At 43.5% G+C, this 23,269-nt stretch overlaps 1 protein-coding gene across 5 annotated transcripts in view; it reads left to right on the top strand.

The window, feature by feature from the left end:
• Positions 1 to 1,611: 1,611 nt before the first annotated feature.
• Positions 1,612 to 23,269, top strand: part of Vit (vitrin) — an 86,344-nt gene continuing 64,686 nt past the window's right edge. For all 5 annotated transcript variants that reach the window (XM_035447892.1, XM_035447890.1, XM_035447891.1 and 2 more), the window contains exons 1-2: positions 1,612 to 1,659; positions 5,194 to 5,263. In XM_035447892.1, the coding sequence (XP_035303783.1) occupies positions 1,612 to 1,659; positions 5,194 to 5,263 (118 nt within the window). The remainder of the gene's footprint in view (positions 1,660 to 5,193; positions 5,264 to 23,269) is intronic.

The raw sequence follows: 23,269 nt of genomic DNA, 5'->3' as shown, positions 1-23,269 counted from the left end.
TTTAAGATGATCTGCTTTACAGATGGGGTTTTGAGAAGGTTTTGGGGGCACTATCTGTGCTAGAGGACAGAGGGCCTAAAAGATCTAACAAGAAATTTCTGTGCAAAAATGCGGCATTTCTGTGACAGTTCCAGGCACATAAATGCTTACTGTCTTGCCTATTGATGAGCTATTCCTACATTTTATGTCTTCTCTTGAAATTAGATTATAATTCATAACTTACTAGAAAACACAAACAGATTAATCATGCCAATAACTTTAGGAGGAACTTTTCATTGTAAATTTATATAACTTTGATATGACCAAATTAAAAATAATTTAATGCTAGTCTGTTTTTAATTGTAAAAGAAACACATCTACTATGACATTTATGTTTTCTGTATAAGTGATATACAGAACATATAAATCCTTATTTCATCATTATTAACATTTTGGTTTATTGTTCCAAGCCTTTTTTTCCCTCTGCCTTTATTTTAACTGTCAAAATCGTTGTTGGGATTCGAGCTGAGGACTTCACAGCTAGTTTAGTCACCTTCTACACATCATTTGTAATAAATGCTTACACATTCCTGAGTGTTGGGACTTTTCCAACATTTTATTCTTTCCAGATTGCCATTAGAAATGCTCTGATGAGAAGCTTTACATAAATCTCTGTTTGTATCAAAGATAATAACTTAAGATATATTCCCAAGAGGGTAGTTTCTGTGTCAGAGGAGATAATTTCCAAGACTCTTGAAACCTATTATCAAATTGTCTTCCTGTACCGCTTGGCCTTGACCAACAGAGCACAGAAATTCACTAGCCCCAATTCCCCGCTAGGATTAAGTGTAATTTTGTGTTCCATACACAGGGACATAACACAGAAAAGCAACCTCTCATCTTCTTTTGGCCTGGATTTTAAATCGTTAATGAAATTCCATGTTTCAAGCTTAGCTGATTGTGTTTTATTTATGAATTATCGGTACAATCAATTTTTTAAAATTGAACTTAAAAACAATTACACCTCAGGTACCTTAATTTTGGTTAGTTTGCTATCACAGCAGAGAGGAAGCGAGAGTAGGAAGTAGCAGAACTTTTTAAATTAGAAGACATAATTTTAATATTGAATTTCCTTGAGATTTCAAGAGGTACTGAAAGAAAGATGAAAAGGTGTAGAGTTTTCAAAAACAGAACACTGAGGGGCATTGCTTCCTGGTTGCTTCAGAGCTTCTCATTCTTGCCTCGATTTCCCCCCAGGTTTGTAGACAGGAGTGGTCTCAGTGGGTAGCTAATTAAAACTACTATATGAAAAGACTTGGCTTGCAGACAAGTCTGCTTCTTTACATAGGCATGGGTCAGCCTTCCCTCTTAGTGCTTTGCTAGACTTCCTAGGAAAATGAATGCAAGACTGGTTTGCCTCCGACCCGAGTTCAACATTTGCCACTTTCTTTTTGTTTATGAGTGACGCCTGTTCATGACTATACATATGCAAGTGTGCGTGCCGACGACCCTGTACATGCATGTGTGAATGGCAGAGGACGACAGCCAAAGTCTTCCCTCCATGGCCCTCCACCTATGTTTTCAGGGTCCCTCACTGAACCGGGAGTTCAGTGATTGGTTAGGCGCTGGCCAATGCGCTCTGGACATCTTTCTGTCTCCGCCTCCAAGCTGGTGCTAGAGATACAAACTCCTGTACCAGGTATTTACAAAGATGCTCAAAATCCAAACACAGGTCCGCATGCTTGTGCGGCCGGCACCTTATACCCAAAGCCGTCTCCCCAACCTTCCAGGTCACTACTTAAAACATAGCAAGAGATAGCTTGCAAATGGGAAAGGAAATCATGCCCCAGGGACTAGAACATTTGCAGGCTCTGCTGAACAACCCTACTCTCTGGAGGTTGGGATTCTAGGGTGCTTTAATTAACAAGCCCATATAGGAAGGCAAGGCAAGGGAGGGCTTGAGTGCACTGGACAATAATAACCTTGTTACCCTCTGTTGGTAAACTGAAACAACCTTGCATATACTCACTGGCCCTGGAGGGTCTGGGGTGACTAAGTAAGTATTGGGGTGGTCTTACTGAAATATTTATGGTCCTAGTGACACCAAGACTCATAAAGACTTCCCAACGACCCACAGACCCACGTGGGTAGTATTTAGCTTTCTTAAGAATTGACACTCAAATATTTCACTGTATGCCTTCAACTTTAATATTTGTTTGCATATTTGTTTATTTATTTATTTATGTGCCTAGTATATCTTTAACAAAATATTCCCAGATTCTGGCCGTTTGTTTCTGCATAGAAGATGAAAGAGTGCTTTTTATACAGAACTATAGCCTTACTATAAAAAAAAAAAAAAACAAGACAGACCTCCAGGAAACCAGAGCACACCCAAACCCCAGAAGTAAATAACACCTCAAAAACTGTCAGCTTTCATACACAACTGCCCACACCTCAGCCGAAGACAGGCTAATGCTGTAACTGTATCATTGGCACGGGTTTTCAGGGTCTTGGTGACTTTAGGCTGCTGTAGCCAAATGTCATAGAATGGTAGCCTACAGAAACTGGAAGCTGATCTGTGGACTTTCAGAGGCTGGGAAGGCCAAGATAAAGACACTAGCAGTTGATGCCCTTTATGTGATAGGTGGGACAAAGCAGCTTCCTGAGACCTCTTTTGGAAAGGCCCCAATTGCGTTCCTTCTAAATTTTTATGTCTTGTGTGTATGATACACGTTTATGTATGTATGACTTCCATGAGAAAGTGCAGGCATGCCACAGTGTACTTGTAGAGGTCCAGGGACAACTTTGAAGATAGTTTTTTTTGAGACAGGATCTCTTTGTTGTTTGCTGCTGCATACCCCAGGCTAGCTGGACACCATAGCAACAAGAGGACATGGGACTGCAGATTTAAGTTCCTGTGTCTAGCCTTATTTGGGTTCTGTGGATTAGAACTTAGGTGTTTTACACATGAAATCATCTTAGCAGCCCCATCAATTCCATTCATGACAGGGCTTCTCCATCTTCATCCCCTACCAAAAGCTATGCTTTTAATACAGTCCCCTTAAGGGTTAAGATTTCAACGTAACAATTTTAAAGTGTCACATTTTCTCAAACACTTGGTGATGTTACTACCTTTTCTTTCAAAATCAGCTGCCAATTCAAGAGTCTACTTTTACCTGAATATATTTGTTGAGAGGATAGAGAGAGAGAGAGAGAGAGAGAGAGAGAGAGAGAGAGAGAGAGAGAGAATCAGTTGTTTGTACTTTTGAGACAGAACCTTGCTATGTAGCCTTGAACTTGTGATCCTCCTGGCTCAGCCTCCTGAGTGCTAATATTACTGGTGTATGTCCCTAATCTGGATCCAAGTGCCTGTTTAGGTTGCTGTGTTTTCCATGCTCACGTCCAGAGCCCCTGCTCTATCTAGAAAGCAAGTTACCTCCAAAAGTAGCTACGCTCCGGTGAAGGTGCTCTAGAAGCATGCCTCCTGGAGTGGGGGAGATGGAGGGGTGTCTGGCGAAGGAAGGAGCATGGAGGACTTCTGGCATGTTTGAAAACAAGGACCTGCTTTTCTGGTTACAACACCAAGTGGACTTGCTGTAGGAATGGAGAAGAGGGTATTTTTATACTTTGTAATAAAAAATTACTATGAAAAATTGTTGTAGTATATAACCAAATTTTAAGTGGATGTAAATTTCAAACAAAAATTCTATTTAGAAATTTATTTTAAGGAAATAATGACAGATTGATGCAAAGATGAAGCTATTTACATTAAATGGAGAATCAGTCAAATTGCAATACATGCATATAATGTAATACTTTGCAGGCAGTTAAAACCATTGTGGGAAGAATATTTAATGACAAGAAAAATATGTGTGTATGTATGTGTGTTCATGGTGTGTGCATATATATGTGTGTGTGAATACATATGCTAAAATGAGTTATAAAGCATTGTAAATGGCATGAGCATGATAAAATGTTTAAAGTACTTATATAAATATATGCAAAATGCATGCAAAAGAAGCCCCAAGCTTCTGTGTTCATCCATATCTTCTGTTTTACTGTTTGCATTTTTCTAGAAGGACCATGCATCACTTTTGCAATAAGAAAAGTCAACACTATTTTTTAAAGCAGGAGGTCAGTGGCTTTAAGCTCTTTGGTCCCCTGCTTCCAGCTACTGAGTCCATGAAGGCAGGCAGTGTATAAATGCTGCTGCTTGAGGCTCTGAGGCAAGAACTAGACTGGGGCTGCTAGATTGCAACACCAGGGGTCCATCCTCAGACTCCCTGAAGGTCTCTCCTCTCCCTCAGTCCCTTCCCCCAGGTCTCCCTTTCAACACAGCCTCTGCTAAGAGTGTTTGCAAATCTCCTCCATTCAGCCTTCCTGTAATCACTCTTTTTTTTTTTTTTTCTGAGACAGGGTTTCTCTGTGGCTTTGGAGGCTGTCTTGGAACTAGCTCTTGTAGACCAGGCTGGTCTCGAACTCACAGAGACCCACTTGCTTCTGCCTCCCGAGTGCTGGGATTAAAGGCGTGCGCCACCAATGCCCGGCTTCTGTAATCACTCTTACACACACACACACACATACACACACACACACACACACACACACACACACACACACACGCACGCACGCACGCACACGCACACGTATGCATACACTCAGATATATACACATATGTATACATTCAGACACACACACATGCATGGACACACTCACACACATATGCATATGAATACATATTTGGGTGTTCACACATACCATGAATACACACATTCATGCACGCACACAAATGCATTCACACACATGTTCTGCTCTGTGTATGTAGTTCTATGGGCATTGACAAATTGGACACTCGGAAGCCCATTGTGGAACTGAGGAAAAGTCACAAGAAAAGGGTGGGTGCACACCCTACACCCAGCTTTCATTCCTGGGACCAAACCCCGTACTCCCTTATTTGGAAAAGGAGTTCCAGGCCTGCTGTGTTCAATGAAAAGGCAGCAGACATGGCAGATACCAAGGTGGTTTTCTACAAAGGCCTTTCAGCGGAGACTAAGACACTCTGCAGACTGGACCGCTCACTTCCCCTAATATAAAAAGATTCCTGTCATCAGTGAAAATGCCTCATGTAATAACCACTGCAAATATGGGAGGCCATAGAGAAAACAGTGTTTGGGGGAAATGATATTAGATTCATTTTGTCTTTATTTTCCTCACATAGTTTTGCTGGTAACTGGAATACATTCAAATAAGGAAGTGGCAAAGAAGATTAAAAGGCCCAAATTTGGTAAGTAAAATCAAAATCCCTTTCTGACACAAAGCTGTGTGCCCATGTGGAGAGTGGTCCCACTTACATTACAGCAGCGGTTCTCAACCTTCCTACTGCCATAACCCTTTAATATAGTTCCTCGTGTTGTAGTGACTCCAACCATAAAATTATTTTTGTTGCTGCTTCATAGCTGTAATTTTGCTACTGTTATGAGTTGTAATGTAAATATCTGATATGCAGAATATCTGATATTTGACCCCAGTGAAAGGGTCATTTGACCCCCCCCCCAAAGAGGGCATGGTCCACAGGTTAAAAACCACTGCATTAGAGTATGTGAATGGTGATGTTTGGTCTTGGCCAGGGTTTTTCTTTCTATGTCAGTTGCTTTACATTTAAATGGACATGTGTCTTATTATCTACCTCATTCTCCCCCCCAAAAAAATTGTTATAAGTTCTTATTTTAAAGTAAAACAAATGTGGCTTCACTGCAACAGGAAAACTCAAAATTCACACACATGCCCATGTTACACACACACACACACACACACACACACACACACACACACGCACATGTGAGTGTGTACTCTAACTTTCTATGGCTCATATCTCAATTCCCCATGGTAGAAGACTCAGTATGGCTGGTATAAAATTCCATCAAAGCTTCCTGTCTCCCAGCATGTCTAGAAGAGACAGAAAGACCAGGGAAATTAAGGAGATAGGAAAAAAGAAGAGTCCCTCACACTCACACCCAACACAGATCTGGTTTACATTTCTCTCTGCCTCAATTTCAACACAACTGACAAAACCAAACCATTGTACAGATTGCCAACAGAACTCCACTTCCTGTGTGTGTATGCCGTGTGGCCAGCCACCATACACTCCTACCGCATTGCTTGGATAAGCCTAAGCTTGTGGGTTGTAGGTCTTTAGAGCTGGTTTGTAGAAGGAATGCTGCAGAGTTTGATGATGTGAGCAGAGAAGCAGAAGTTGTAAGCAGAACTTAACAGACCATTCTGATGGGTGAGATCACAATGCTGAGAGAAATAAGCAAGGTGGAGACCCAGCTCTCAAGGTTCCAGAGGGAAATAAGATGCTCAATGGAGAACAGAATTAGAGTTCACTCAACTTGATTTCAACTTCAACTTGAGTGAGACCAAATTGAAAGTGATGGAGCCAGTTGGTTTGGGCTGGAGAAATTTCAAGACCAGACAGTATTCAGGAGGTATCGGGATTACTGCTCACTGCTCTTACCCAGTCTGTAGTGACAGAGCATCAGGTGAAACAGGAGGACCTGGAACTGCAGTTTGGCAAGAAGAGGAGCCTGAGTGAACTGCAAGTTGCAGGTATGCAGCTGTAATTGTTAATAGATGAGCACCACTCCACCAGGGCCACAGGGAAGGTGTCCCAAGGGCAAGACCCCACGCAGCAAAGTCTTCTATTTGTAACAGTGGAAACATCTGAAAAGGAATGCCTCTGAAGGGCTTCCCTGCTCCAGCGCCTAGGAAAGTATTTTCTCAAATTGAACCACCAAGGTACACGGAGGACACCATAGTCACGAGAGAGATGGCTAGATGGCATCCCAAGCTGGCAGCAAAAAAAAAAAAAATGGGTGGCATTGGTGCTGGTTTTGCAGGGAAGTAAAATGTAAGGGTGGTGGCTGTATGAAGGCTGTACCAAGGAAGTCCCTGGAGCCAGGCAGGCAATGTGGGGATGGGTTGGAGTCCCCACAGGGCAGCCCTAAAAAGCCATAGCATGAAATTGGCATGTGATGACCGAGTTGCAGTGAAGACCCCAGGATGTTGGGGATCCCAAGATCATGGAATATCTACTTGCCAAGGAAAGCTGCAAGCATGGAATAGTGTTGGTCCAAAGAGATGCTACATGTGCTGCAGGAAGCAGAACTGGAGGAGAAAGGCTACCTAAGCATTTTGCAGCAGCACAGATGATTCCATCACTAGTCCCAGAGACCCAACAGGAAGTTGTAGAATTCAGTCGAATCATTCTTTTCCACACCTCCTCCACTCCTCCCTTGTGGAATGAAAATGCTTTATTTTGATTTTACAATGACTCACAGTTAAGAGAGGACCTTGGGTCTCGGAAGTAACTGGGCTGTTGAGCATCATTGGAATTATTAAAGGCTATAAAGACTTTTACATTTGGAATATAGTATGTGTTATGAGATGGCCATGAGTGTAGGGGGCCAAGGGGCAGAATATATTGGTTTTGATGTGAAATATCTCCCATAGACTGGCATGTTTGAGTATTTTGTACTCAGTGTTATGCTATTTTGGAAGGTTCTGGAATCTTTAGGAGAAAGGACCTCTCAGGAGAAGTGAGTCACTTGTGGGGAGCCTTGAGAGTTTTGTAATAAACAGATAGATAGATAGATAGATAGATAGATAGATAGATAGATAGATAGATAGATGATATAGATACAGATATAGATAGTCTGGCACCACACCCTGCCCATTCTCTGCTTGCTGACTATAGACACAATGTAACCAGCCACCCCACATTCTTACCTTCCCCCACTATTATGGACTATACACTCTCAAACTGTAAACCAAAATAAACCTTTACTGGCTGGTAGAGTAGGAGAATTGCTTACAGAGGGACAATGCTCCTTATTCCAAAAAAAAATATTAAAAATGCATTTAAACAGCTAACGAACCTCCAGGACCTTTGAGTTTAATCCTATAGGCACCCTGCTCTCATCCATAAGCTGAAACAATGTGCACCCCACCCACCCCAAAAACATACAGTCATACAATTTCATTCATAGAAGGAAATTCTTGAAGAGAAATAAGAAACAAATTCATGGTTTTTAAACTTAATTTTTAGGTGTTGCTTAATCTTTGAGCTTGTTTGTAAATTACGTATTTTAAACAATCTAACGTCAAAAGACAGAGGACCATAAGTACAAATAGCTACTTTTAAGGCACGTACGTGGGACTCTGTCTTGAGTAATCTACCCTCCCCTTGGGCATGCACTGCCTTCTTAACAAACCCCAACCTTGCTTGCCGTTGCCTCCTCCTGAAGGTCTTTGCTGTGTTGAAAATCAGGGTTCTTACTATATCTGGGAGAACTCAACAGACTGCACCCCCAGCGCCATTGGGACATTTCCCACACCAACTGAAGCCCTGGGTTCAGGATGTAAATCACAGAAACTCCTGGCAGATATCACACTCAAATAATGGAAAGGAAAAATAAGTTTCATTTTTGGTGGAGATCACTTAACAACAACAACAAAATCCAAAATAATCACCACTTACAAGAGACCAAAGTCTCTCTCCTTTAAGCAAAATCAAGCTGTAATTGTAATTTAATGGAACTCCAGACTTTTGAATTGTACTGCCATTTTTGACATGGCTCCTAACTGTCCAAAATGGCCACCTCATCTCCATTCTTTCCAATCAACAAGAATGAAAAAGGCACATACTAGTTCACAATAAATAATAATACTAGCAATAATATACACCTCTTAAGTGCCATTTGGGTTAGTAACAAATGGAGGGAAATGTCTTGATTGCCAGCATCCACATGCTTCGCTGAAAGTAAGGGATTCTCTCACAGGGGAGGAAGGACAGAGTGTATGCTGGGAACTAGCTATCAGGACCGGACACAGATGGGAAATAGTGTACTGTGAGCACATTGGGAATTCTGGATCCAGAAGTGAAGGCACAATGGAGGTTTATAGGAGATTCTATAAAATAAAGGCTTTAGACAAAGTCAATGTTCTGTGCTTTCCACAGCTGAGACTTTCTTTACAGGCATTAAATTTAAGTGTGTTGAAATCAGCAACATGTATAATTTGAACTAAAAGAAAGACATTTGCTTCACACAACCACCTTTTTTCATTTTCTTAAAAGTTGCCAGGTGGGATTTCCTGCTGAAATGAGACCAAAAAGGCAGCCATCCATAGACTCCTAGGTTGAAATACTAAAAAAGAATCAGTTGTTTATTTATGCCTGTCAGGACCAAGAGCCAAAACGAATAGCACTGGGGCAGATGTGTGTTCAAAACAAGCACTGGGTTAATATGGAGACAAATGCACACCCAAGTGTGGATTCCTTTGGGTTATATCCAGTATCTTCATTAACTCTGATGCAAAAATCATGAAAGGTTCCATGATTACCATGACAACAGTTCTCAGTGACTATGAAAGTCTGTGGTAAGTAACCCAAGGGCAAACCCCTTGGAGAGATCTCAGATGGATTGAATTTCTGATATGCTAAATTCTAGTTTTGTTCTCCAAATCTCCCTTGTGGGGCAGCACATTTGAATCAATAAATGCCTGAAGTCTTTTCTCTAATTAGAAACTCTAGCACAATCATTAAATAAGGGAGGGAAAAGATGCAATGAGTGTAATAGAATAGTCCCAAGCCAGGGACATATCTGATTCTTGACCTCAGGAGTATTTGCAAATTGTAGTCTCTAGCTTGAGGCCAGAGTAATTTGTATTTTTCCAACTGTTGTCTGCAGCTGGGCTAGGTAACTTATGGCAGGGAAGGCACAGCATTCATGCATTCAGCAAGGATTTCCTAGAGCCCAGTAAAGCACCAGGCCTGGTGTCAGACATCCAGATACAACTGGAATCAAGACACACTTTTACCTTCACAGCGCTCACAAACAAGTCAGGAAGACAAGTCTATGGCAGGTAACCGAGTAACAGTACTGTGAGACTGTGAAGGAACAGACGGTGTGCGCAGGGATGGTGTGCCTACCCTAATGAAGCAGAAGAGGCAGGGGCATTACAAACAACCAGGGGAGGGTTAGGACAATGCTCAAAGCCTGAAGATTAGAAAATGCTTAAAAAGCTGGCCAGGCGATGGTGGCGCACGCCTTTAATCACAGTACTTGGGAGGCAAAGGCAGGTGGATCTCCATGAGTTTGAAACCAGCCTGGTCTACAAAACAAGTTCCACGACAGTCAGAATTGTTACACAGAGAAACCCTGTCTCAAAAAGCCACAATAAATAAATAAATAAATAAATAAATAAATAAATAGTTGGCTTGGAATGGCAGTGAGGCAATGAATCCCTATAATCCCAGCCCTTGGGAAAATTTAAAAGTTTCAATTTGGCTGAAATATGCAGAATGAGTTGAAGGTGTTCAGGTGAATGGTGAAGAATTAGCTGTACTGTATGGTGAAGGGTTTCACTACTGTTTGGGAATCTGGACTTCGTCATGAGGCAATGGGAGGCAATGGGGAGTATCTCAGCACAGGTTGTTTTGTTTGCAATTAGCAGAAATCCAAGCTCAATTTGTTTAAGTAGAAAAGAGGATTTGGATGGGACCTGGGGTAACTCACAGAAACCAAGGTCGGAAGCACAGCTGGAGTTCCCTGGGACTGGTGCCCAGATGGGAAGGTCACAAGAACCAAACCAAAGAGCCAACACGTCTGCCTGTCTCCCTCCTACCCCTCCCCCAATCTCCCTTCATCTCTGTCCCATTCCCGTCCTGAAAGAGAAAACTGAATTCCATCCATCCAGGGCAGTGTTGATTCAGAGGAGACAAGAGTGAGCAAGTTTGCATTAGGAAGATGAAACAGCCCTGTCAACCACTCTAATAACCTTTAATACCAGAACACAGCTGATTAATGAGCAGATATGACATATCCACATGCGTGTGGGTAAGCAGCATGGATGTGTCTACAAAGCCTGGACAGAATTTACAAGGATGCAGATGGTGGAGTAGAAGACAGTTCCATATTCTTACATATCTTAGAGAGGTCTTCTGTGTACTTCTATGTAGAGCTCTTTCTAGAGGTGTTGACAGGTTCCAGTACCTAAGGAGGCCTTGAACCATGAATTCAAAGGGTCAGCCTTTCCCTTTGGCTAAAATATAGAACAAGAGTCAACCTACAAGGACCAATTTTACTGACCTATAATATAGTCAAGAAGTCATACTCTCAAAGAGAAGAGAGGTAGAGGCCACCTTCCTTGTCACTAAACAAAGAAATCCTGACCATCTTACATTTACAGTTGAGAGCTCAGATTCTATCTTATAGGAGCTTCTTGGGTTTTTAAATGCAAAGTGATAGAAGCAAGGCTTTAAACAAACCATGTAGGGCCCACTGGGAGAGCAGATGAGATCCTCAAAGTTCCCAGACCAGCAATATCAGCATCAGCTTAACCCTTTTGTCCTACCAACCCTAGTCCTACTGAAGCAGAACCTCCGGGAGAACTCCAGTCATCTGTGGTCTGATGAGCAAGGGGATTCTGAGGCCCCGTAATGTTGAGAGTCCATGGATTAAAAGCTGAGGCAAGGCCAATGCTGCTGTAGACATAACGTGAGACCATCTAGATGGATCCTCCATAGTTCCCTCTACCCTCCTCGCTTTGGCAAGCTTTCATGTTCCACCAGTGGCTTTTTCTTCTTAAGATCAAAAGACTTCACAACCCTGGGAGATGAAATAACAATGGGGAGAGAATTTGTTAGTATTGCCATCTGACAATTTTCAGATCCTTCCAGTACATCAAATGGTATCCTAGGCTCCTGAGACTCAAGTGCTAAGGACTGTCGTCAGTGGTTGTAAATGTCAGCCTCTAAACTCCAGCTAGATCGAGTATGGCATGGTGGAAGGAAGTAGGACTAGAGGAAGGTGTTCCTTGGCAGTAGGTAAGAGAGATGGAGGAGTGAGAGCTGACCAAGTGAGAAGAAAAGTAAGGTAGAAGAGATGCAGGCAAGGCAGGAAAGAAGAGCCTGTGTTGCTTCCCTTGGTTTGGCCTGAGAATGCTGGCATACCAGTGCTTCTGTTCTGCGTACTCATAGGGTTGACACCATCTTTGGTAGGTAGCTCTTCTCTCTTCCCTGCCACCCCTGATTTTCCATTTCTTTTTCTTCTCATCCCCTTTACCTTCTTTCCACATCTGTGGCTGGCCCATGGTCTCCAGTTGTCCTTATGGATCTGACTGAGCTTCGCTGGGAATCCTTTGGATTTAGAACACAATACTAAGATAATGTAATATGAAAGCTCTGCCGTGAGAGAAGCAGAGATGGAATAAGCAACAGCCATCCCACAGGCCCTCCTCAGGCATATAGGTGACCATTCATTCCAAGCCAATGCTTTGCTTTCCTATGAATTTGGTATACATATTTTATCCCACTGAGTTTTGCTTATTGCTTGATTTTCTAAATCAAATCAAGTCTGACTCCAAACTGGCAGTCAGGGAGGTAGAACGAGGGCAGGGAATTCAAATTCCATATTTACCATGGTTCTTCCACCAAGCACCACCCCATTGCTACAGACCCTATAACATTTGGAAGATTCAGGGAGATTGTACAAGTGGTTTAGAGTCCCAGTCTGTCTTCAAGGCAGGTGGGTAGCTTCATTGTTTCCTGAATGCCAGATCTTGGCAGAGATGAGGAAGCCTTGTGCTTAAGGCTTCTCCCTAGGAGACAGCACACTGGGTGCTGCTCTGAGTCAGTATTCCCCCAAAAGCTGCTAGAAAATAGGAACATTTCCCCCATGGGAATCTACTGACCGATTCCTAAGCACCCAGCCTGGGAGCATTGCTTTTTGTTTCTTGTTTTTTGTTTTTTTTTTTCCCTCCGTCCTCGCCATCTTGGAGTAGAAAGAAGCCAATTCCTCCAAGCAAGAGGGATTTAGAGAGAGTAATTCCCAAAGTACAGAGGGAGGCTTGTTTTTGGGCCACTCTGTCCCTTGTGCTGCAACCTTGAATTCCAGAGGTAAGAGCATACCAAGCTTGGCCACTATCTTAGAGTACTAGAAAGGAAAAATTATATATAGAGAGAATTAGCATGTTGGTGACTTAATAAATTAACTTTCTGTATTTAGTCCAAGGTAAAGTTTACCTTGCTGTACTAATGGGATTTTTAACACTTTATTCTTAGAGGTGACTTTTTTCAAGGCTTTCGTTTTCTTGGTACCTTTTGAAGCTATAAATCTAACCCTACCCAGAGGCACCTTCATGGTAGGTTCAGTCAGCATATGCTTGCTCAAGCAGTTTCTAACAAATTGCCCGAATGCAGCTCCATTTCTCTTGATTGTCAAAGGCTACACAATGACAGAACGGTTGTGGATTGTGACGCTAATTTCATTTATGTGTAGGCTATGCAACTGAAACAAGCCTACTTTTCAACTCATAGGCATTTCAGCCCATACTATAATAAACCAATCTTATGTTTCCACATAAATTATGGCCACCAAAGGTTCTAGAACAATCTCTACTTGGAAGAGTGTCTGTGCTTGGGGCAGAATAGCTTTTAAGTTGTAAAATCTCATCACTAGAGTTTTCCACACATGGAGGAGCACCAGCAGAGCTCCAGAAACGGTTAGCTTAGGCAGGGTAGTGTCAGGGATAGTCAGCATTGCCCAGGTGAGAGCCGCTATGATTGACAAGACACTGCACGTCACTGGCTGTCTATTTAAAATACTCTAACTTCAGCAAGCATCCAATCTTATTCTAGATAAAATGAAAATATTTCTTCTTGCCCTCAAAACATATGAGAAAAGGCTTTCCTGGCCCCAACACCTTTCTCCAGCATATATTTCTAACTAGGTTGGATGTCTCCTGCACATGTCATATACCCTTGGAGTCTTACCACATATTATTTTAAGCATTTTTATATAGTCTGTCTAACCCAAAAGGCCCAGAGTACCAAGAATATATAATTAATGCTCATTGGGTAATTGTTAGATGGATACACAGACAAATGAACAACAAAAATCGCCATAAAATAAAATGTGGTAAAGGCTACATGAGAATAACAACCAGAGAGTCTACAATAGGATTCACAGTGGTTTCACAAAAGTCTATTTAAAGCAAGACATGAAAAACATGAATTTTTCTCCTTGGGGGACGAGAGAGAGAGAGAGAGAGAGAGAGAGAGAGAGAGAGAGAGAGAGAGAAGAAAAACATGAATTTTACAGGCAGGTAGGTCAGGGAGCTGTCTAGCTCCACTGAGCCGATTTCATGGAGAAGAAATGTGGGGTGAGGTCAGGAGACAGTGGGATGGCAGGTCAGGCTATAGATGTAGGCTTAGGAGGTACAAGGAGAAAGGGAGGTGAGGGCCCATCAGGCAGGGGCTGCTTCAGGAAGTCATCTTTTCTTCTTTGTGGCTGAAGGATGGATACTCCTGAGGGGTTTCTGAGCAGGAAATCTACACAAGGGAGACAACAATTGGCAAAGGGAAGAAGATGGTCTCCACAGGAGTGCAAAACCTCATTCTGAAATAGTTCCATTACACTGGAGTCTGTTGCAATGGGCTTTACTTGGGGTGAAACATACAGCCTTTAATTTATACAGCACTCCAATCAGTTAGCCCTAATACTTTGCCATGAGGTATGGAAAACTTTAGCAATCAACCTTGAGAGGATGGACACTGCTTTGAACATGAAAAAGTCATTGTTCTGGAACTTAGTTATGCTCTTTGGGTGGAAGATTTGGTGGAAGAGGCATGCAGCTCCTTAGGCAGATTCACATAGAGCAACTTGTAATTAATCTTCAGTATTTACTCCTTTCTGAGACTCCTGGTGCCAATACAGATTGCTATGTTGCACAAGTGTCCTTGTGGTGTGATTGAGCATCCTTTGGGTATATGCCTAAGAATGGTGGTATAGCTGGGTCTTGTGGTAGATTGATTCCTAGTTTTCTGAGAAACAGCCACACTGACTTCCAAAGTGACTGTACACGTTTGCACCCACCAGCAGTGGAGGAGTGCTCCCCTTTCTCCACATTCTCTCCAGCATAAGTTGTCATTGGTGTTTTTGATATTAGCCATTCTGATGGGTATAAGATGGACTCTTGGACTGATTTTGATTTGCATTTCCCTGATGACTAAGGATGTTGAGCATTTTCTTAAGTGTATTCCTGCCATTTGAGATTGTTCTGTTCAGAATTTTCTACTTAGATGAGTACCCCATTTTTTAATTGGATTATTTGGTAGTTTGATTTCTAGTTTCTTGAATTCTTTGTATATTTTGGAGATCAGCCTTCTGTCAGATGTGGGGTTGGTGAATCTTTTCCTATTCTGTAGGGAGCCATTTTGCCTTGTTGACCGTGTTCTTTGCTTTACAGAAGCTTCTCAGTTTCAGGAGCTCCCATTTATTAATTGTTGCTCTCAGAGTCTGCACTACTGGTGTTCTATTTAGGAAATGATCTCCTGTGTTCAAATGTATTTTCCACTTGCTCTTCTATGAGGTTCAGTGTGGATGGATTTATATTGAGGTCTTTGATCCACTTGGACTTGAGTTTTGTGCATGGAGATAGATATGGATCTATTTGAATTCTTCTACATGTTGATAGCCAGTTATGCCAGCACTGTTTGTTGACTATATTTTCTTTTTTTCCATCTTATATTTTTAGCTTCTTTGTCGAAAATTAGGTGTTCATAGGTGTGGGTTAATATCAGGGTCTTCAATTTTATTCCATTGGTCCATCTGTCTGTTTTTATGCCAATACCAAGCTGTTTTCATTACTATAACTCTATAGTAGAGCTTGAAGTCAAGGATGCCGATGCCTTCAGACATTAGACAAAAGTAGTGATATGTCCATTTTTTTAAACAGTCTGGAATTCTTCCATTGGCTTCTGAAGAATCCAAAGCTTGCCTCTTTCTAGACATTCCTATGTTCTTGTGGCCCTCCCATCCTGTTCCCCCTGTGGCACAGTTCTACCTACAAAAAGGAACTCCCCTACAACTGACATTCTTTCATATTCTGACCCATTACTATAGATTTTCAAGGGCCAACAGTGGGCTCCTTCTCAGGGAGGAGAATCTTCCAGGACCTCATACTTCCTGCCCCTCTATCTTTCTCATTTCTGCCCTTAGGTTTGCCCATAGCACAAGTCACCCCCTCAGTATCCGTCTTCCCTGTCAGAACAGCACACCTCCTCCCAGTAAGTCCTCAATGGTTCACTGGCTTTTCAAGACATTTTTTGCCACTGAAAAGAGTATTCTGCAGTCCTAGAAAGAGTTCTGGTTATGACACAGGTGACACATTGACCATTGCAGGGCTTTGACCTTGTGAAGTTCCCATGTACTTTGGTCCCTGTTGACATCTACTCCTTATTCCCTTTGCTTCTAGCTCACTGGCTTTGTCACGTTCTCCAAACCACAGAGACTATACCTACATCAAATTCTTGACCATGGTTCTTCATTCTCCTAGACCTTTGCTGTCTGGAACCTTCTTGCTATCCTTGTAACGGTGGTAAGAAATTAAGTAGAGGTGCAGGGATCAAATCCTTCCATCCCTTTCAGCAAAGAGGCTGGACTCTTGTCTGAGGGCAGGAGAAGGAAGCCACTGAGGGTTGATAAACAGGAGAATGATAAAATCTGATCACATTTTTTTCCAGTCTCACCATGCTGTTCATGAGGAACGGATGGGGACAAAGAGTTGGACTAGCCTAGAAAAGGCCAGGACATTAGGCAACAGTGTTAGTAGTCCAGACATGAAACTTGAACCAGGGTTGGTATAAAGAGAAATCACAGAGTCAGAAGTTAAAAAAAAAAAAAAAACAGGATTTTTAAATGAATTGCTTCACTCATTCAATATTTCACTGAACAAAATAGACAAAAAAAAAAGATCCCTGCCTTCTTGAAGTTTATATTCTAAATAAATGGTGATGCAAGTAGAACTAAGACCCTGAAAAGCCCCAGTAGTGGTTAAACAGATGGGGTGAGGGGAGATGGAGTTCAGGTATGGCAGTGAGCCAAGCTATGTTTCAGGATGCCATGCATTTAGGGAAGTGAAATACAGTGTTGGCAAGCCCAGACATCTTTTTGAAGGGGTTGTTAAAAGGCCTAAAGGATCTCTAAACTTTTCTTAAAGGCAACAAAAAGCTACTGGGAATTTTTGAGGAAAATCAACATAGTCAAGATCTGTTCAAGAAAATTAAAAAAAAAAAAACTAATTTTCAAAGTCACCCCCGAATAAAGACTGCACATGACCTATTCACTGGGGATCAGGACCAAGAAGGACACGCTTGTCTTCAAATTAATGTTCTTTTTATTTCATTAAACTAATAGCTTTCTGTGTAATTTTCTTTAAAGCACAAATTTTAAACTAGTTGAATACCACAGCCCAATAAAATAAGCTTAATATTAAAACTTCTCATGCAGAGCTCTTCCATGTAGTAATTCCTCCTCATTAGCAGCCACGGAGCAAGCTTACAAAGGCTTTCCCTAATTAGGAAGGAATTTTATCCCAGAAGTAATGTGGGTTTTCTGGGATCACGGAAAAGATGAACAGTAAAATGAGCCTATGCGCAGTTTGATTTGGCCTGCCACATACCTGGCATATTGGGTACCACACCTGCCAAAACCCACCATTATTAGCTCAGGCAGGAGGCCCACCCACAGCAGAAACACTTTCGGTTCTCCCTCTCTCTAAAGATATTTGTTTTATTTTGTTTTGCTTTTGAGACAGGTTTTTGCTGTGTAGTCCAGGCTGGTCTCTCACTTGTGATCTTCCTCTGTCTGCCTCCTGAATGCTAGGATTTACAGGTGTGCACCACTATGCCTAGCTTCCTCCTCTAAGGCGGTCCTCTAAGGCGGTAATCATGCATTAAAATACTGCCTCAGACTATCAGTTCTTTGCTCTGAAATGGCACATCTGTGATAAGACAGGTGACTAACAGGAACCTGACAGCTCGGCCCACTTGGTTTGGCTGATTCCTATAGCCCCTGGGAAGGAATTCCTGGCTGCCACTGAGATGCTATGGTATGAATGTGGTGGTGGCTATAGAAAGCAAGGTAGTCTTAGGACCCATCAAAAGGAGCTCGCCAGAAGGCGAAGACAAAAGCAGAGCATACAGCCAGGCCCAAGGTGCCAGGCCACAGTGCCAGTGAAGCATCTTGGGATGCCCCGGATCTCGGTGACTGACTTCTTCCCTCCTCCCCCCCGCCCGGCGCCCCAGCAAGATGTGGGAGGCTTTTGCCTTGCTTTCTTTGAATGTTCTTGGGAAGAAGTCTTTCTAGAACTTAGAAATGCATGCCTGGGATAACGGCAGACACAGATTTCACCTGAGTATCTGATGCACTCTCACACCCGAGCAAGATGCTGCCTGCTCTGCCTTGCTTATTTTTCCCTTTAAAGAAGTCCTTTGTAGCCGGGAGGTGGCGGTGCACGCCCTTAATCCCAGCACTCGGGAGGCAGAGGTAGATGAATCTCTGTGAGTTCTAGTCCAGTCAGGTCTATAAAGCAAGTTCCAGGACAGGCTCCAAAGCTACACAGAGAAACCCTGTCTCAAAAAACAAAACAAACAAACAAACAAACAAGTCTATTTCAGACATCTGTGGATAGACCCCAGAGCTGAGAGTAAGAAAGTATAAAAATGAATGTAAATAGTGTGTTGTGAAGGTAAAACCCACTTACAGAAAAAAGGGAAGTCGTTTCATCTGTCACAGAGTAGAGATGGATAGGATTCGTTACAAAAAAACAGATCTCTTCACTAGCAACTGGGAGGACACCATGAAGAAATTTCTTAAAAAGCGATTTTCCTATCTCAAAGAATTGCTATCAGAAAAATACAAAATGTCTTGCTTTTTCCTAGCTGGGCACTTGCTACCCTTTCCAATGATCTTGCAAATTACTCTGCAAAACTTATTAGTTCATTTTTCTCTGGCTTAATTTCTGTATAAATTTAACAACTATTTGACCTTTAGCAACACTTTGCCATCTCTCCTTGCTTTTCCAAAGTTGCAAGAGCATTTGCACTTTGTGTTTCATCCCCTGGGGCAAAATTAGATCAGCCACCCAACTTTGCTAATCAGGGGACAGACAACGCATTGTGTTTGAAACATTTCCTAGGCTTTTGGGAGGAGAGAGAGAGGGGAAGGAGAGAGAGAAAGAGAGAGAGAGAGAGAGAGAGAGAGAGAGAGAGAGAGAGAGAGAGAGAGAGAGAGACAGACAGACAGACAGACAGACAGAGAGAGCAACAAAAATGTTGCTCAAAGAAAAAAGGGAGAAACTTGATTAGCTTGATGCAAAATATTCCCATGGGGCATTTCTGTTTGTCTTTCTAGCCATGGATTTCATGGAAAATCCTACAGCATGCACAGTGTAAATACCCTGAGTATTCATTCAGTAAGTTTCCAGATTTCACTTCACTTATTCCACTCCAAAAGATTTGGTTAACCTTCCAGAAGATCCCAAATCTCAGGATGTTGAAGTGTCATCAAAATGTAATCCCAATCCACAGGGTTTGCTAGCTCTTATTTCAAATAACTAAGAGCGGGAAGTCTGCTGTTTTCTTCCCATTGGGAGGAGATTGTCTTTAGGAGTAATCTGTGGGGGAAATGGGAGTTGGGTGCCCCAGTTACATCCAGGGACCAGATAACTAACTAATCGGAGGAAAGACAATATGGACATCTTCCGTCCCCCAAACTGCCTTAAAAAAAAAAAAAAAAGTACTCTTAAGACTCAAAATGGTACACACCATTGGGTACCAGAAGGTTAAAAAGAAGTAACTTTCGGTGGGGAGGATGGAACTGTTTTAAGCACGGAGCTCCCGTTCTTAATGTAGACCACAAATTGCTTAAGCCTGTGATCAAGCTCCCAGGAGGAGGCCATGCTAGCCTAGCCTGAGTGGCAAAGCTTGGGGGGCGGGGGTGGGGGCTGAGTTCAACTTCCGTTCTCTCTCCAACTTGAATGAAATGGAACCGCTCACTAGGTTACAGGAGGGTGAAGAAGGGGGAGAAGCATGCGCTTTGGGGTACAGCTGGAAGGCATTAACAACTCTTCGAGCATCTCAGTAACTCAGAGGGTGGGTGGCCTGGCAAAGCTCCTGGATCTCTGAGTGTAATCACAGGCTCTTAGCACTGGGAGGGGTTTAATTCCCACCTCCCACCCAGGACAGAAAGCCCTTACAACTGTTTTGTGTGCATACTTCCACCGAAGGCCCGTTCATCGCTCATCACTTTCACGTGACAGCCCCTTCCTACAGAGGTAGCATAGATTCCTAGAAAGTTCTTGGCAAATTTGCCTCCCTAGCAAGTTTACTCTTCCAGCACAGCCCTCCCTGGGGTGTCACAGCTCATAACAGTGCTGCCAATGGAGACAAAGGACCCCTCCCCTCCAAATTCTTCCTTCTCAATGACCCTTTTTTGTCAATCCTGACTCCCGGCGTCCATGTGAGCATGCCCATGCTAGACTGGGTTTATGGTTTAGAAACATGTTTGGAATCTCTTCTAAAAACAGAGCCCAGATCCTAACACATTCCTACCTATGCAGTCACCTGGAGCAGGCTTGTTTGTTTATCAAGCAGGCCTAGCCTTGGCTAGAACAAGTTGAAGATCCACCTGCCTCTGCCTCCTGAATGCAGGCATTAAAGGCGTTCACCAACACAACAGACCTTTAGGGCAAACTACTTAAACTCCCACTCACAACTCATTTTGGGTCAGAAATTTTCATGCCACCTGGGTATACAGATGTATAAAAAAGATATATATAATATACTTACCAGTAATCCTAGTCATTTTTGAACAATTCTTTGGTATTCACATAATTTTATCATTTAGTAATAACAGCATATTTGCACGTTAATGAGATGGACATACTTGTTCTTTTTTCATTTGAAGAATTAAATCTTATCTAAATATAGGATAATGTAGAGAATCTCCAATGCTTTGCAGAGCTGATCAGACATTTGAACTTTGCAATCATCCATACTGAGAGCTGTGCTTCATGTAACCATGTAGCACAGCAGCCTGGAGAGATGCTTTGGCAATTTGGAGCCCTTGCTGCTCAACCGTGTGTGTAAGGATTCAGGCATTATGCTGACCCCGCCCCCTGACAATGGACAGGATACACACATCTGCGTTCAGACAGATACTTAGACAGCTCAGAGGGCCCTGTCTTGTATAACTACTGAAAGACCCCAGAAGGGATACTTTCGCTGAAGGAGACCCGCACCCAGGAATCAGCGAGACCACGGACTTGGATGCAAACCACAAGAGGTTTTATTGGATACTCGGGGCGACTTAGCTTCTGTGGGGCCAAGCGCGCCGAGCCAAGGGAGAGAGGTCCTTATATAGCAAAAAGCACAGTGCAGAAGCGAAAAGCATAGTTACAGGGATTCTATTGGACAATTTAATGAGGTACAGAGCATTTTCTCAAGGTCTGATAATCAGGCGAAGCGGCCTTGGCTCTACTTATCTTCCTCCACGACCAGATGGCTGACCTTGGGACGGAGCGTTCCCCATCAGGCGGGGGCGAGGTGGGGGGGGCGCCCTCTCGCCGCCTCGCGGGCTTCTCGCTCGGCCCCAGCCCCGGGGCGCGGTGCCAGGCGGGCGGGCCAGGGGCGCGAGCCCCGCCGGGGTGAAGGCTTGGGAGGGAGCCGGTGGCCGGGCGTGCGGGAAGTGGAGGCCGGCGGGGGGGGATCGGGGAAGCGCAGGAGCGGAGGCATCCGCCGCGCGCCCCACCAGCCGCCGACCAGAGGAGGAGGCAAACTTGAGAAAGAGAGAGCTAAGGGGCGGGGGTCTTTCAAGTGGTGCCCCCCAACATCTGCAATCGCAGCTGCAGCAGGGACAGCGGGATGAGGGGAAGCAGGGCGGCGGGAGCGCCCCGTTTCCTCCTAGGCCAACTCTTCTCCCCCCCCACCCGATCCCCATCCTCCCCAGCCCATCCCGCCTGCTCGAGAGAGAACACCCAGCACCGGCACAGGCGGGGAAGACAAAGAGGCAGCGGGCAGGGGACTTGCAGAAGCATGCCGAGTGGGTCTTTCACTACGTTATGTGTTACTTGGCTGCATAAGGACTGTACGCATGTGCAAGCTTCCTATTTTAAGCGAGCTCCTTCTACCTGTTCACCCCTTATCCCCTTATTCCCCTCCCTTCTTCTTCGCCTCTCCCCCCTTCCATCTCTGTTACCCCCTTCCCCTTCCACTCCCCCTTCTCCTTCCTCCCCCCTCTCCTTCAGTCTCTGTTCATGGTTAGCCAACACCTACCGCCCCCCTTTGTTCCCTTTCCCCAATAAACTCCACTGGGTTTTGTTGTAGTTTGTGTTTCATTGCCCACAGCTGCAGCAAAACAACCCTGTGGACCTGAATTTGGTCCCCAGCACTCACAGTGAGTGGCTCACAATCACCTGTAACTCCATCATGCCAGGGATCCAATACCTCTCCTGATCTCCTCATGTACACATATACACATACATTGACATGTGCATTCGTACAGTCACTCAATAGTAAAATTAAAATTTAATCATAGTGGTTCTCCACCACCACCCAACTTCATGTTTCTCTCTCTCTCTCTCTCTCTCTCTCTCTCTCTCTCTCTCTCTCTCTCTCTTGAGAAAAGATCTTACTGTCTAGACCAGGCTGGCCTTGAACTCACAGAACTGTACAAGCCACAGTTTATGAAGCTGTGACTTGGGGGAGCCTTTCTGTTTTGAGGAAAAAGTCTTTGCAGAGATGAAGCATCCAACCCCTTTTCAGACATTGTCAGCAAAACATGTTTTGCCCCTTACCCTCAGGCAAGCTTTCTGAACCACAAGGTCTTCCTATAGCTGTGACAAAGAAGAGGAAGGGGACAAGAACAGATACACTCTCCTGGACTCTCAAAGGGGAGTACCAAGCTTTTCAACTTTAGAGGCAAAAGATGGGCCCTATAGCAACTCAACATCTAGCCAAAGAAATCCTCTAGGACCCAAACAAATAAGTCACTTTGAGTTTAACTTCCCTTGTCCAAAGACCTTCCATGTCTTCCCACACCCCCCACAGAACACAACCGCTCAGTCCCCCAAGCCTGCCCATGTAGCCACTTCTCTCCTCCCCTTTGCTGCCCAGGCCACTTTATCCCAGTTATCTTTGGCTCTACAATCCACACTCCTCTTGTTTGTCTTCCCTGGAATGAATGCCTTTCCTGCCTCATTCAAGAGTTTCTTTTCCTGGGAAAGTCACAGAGCATCTGCAAAACCAGTGTTTCCACCTTCCATTGATTCCAGGTCAGATTTTGGTGGCGGGAGGTATCTCGTTTCTCCGAAATATTTTCAGTTAATCAGTTGTCCAAACAAGAATAAGAGTCAGCCTTTACTTTTTTTTTCTTTTAGTGTGTTAAAT

This window comes from Cricetulus griseus, chromosome 7, assembly GCF_003668045.3.
Source record: "Cricetulus griseus strain 17A/GY chromosome 7, alternate assembly CriGri-PICRH-1.0, whole genome shotgun sequence".
NCBI lineage: Eukaryota > Metazoa > Chordata > Mammalia > Rodentia > Cricetidae > Cricetulus > Cricetulus griseus.
This window is presented reverse-complemented; position numbering and strand designations above follow the sequence as displayed.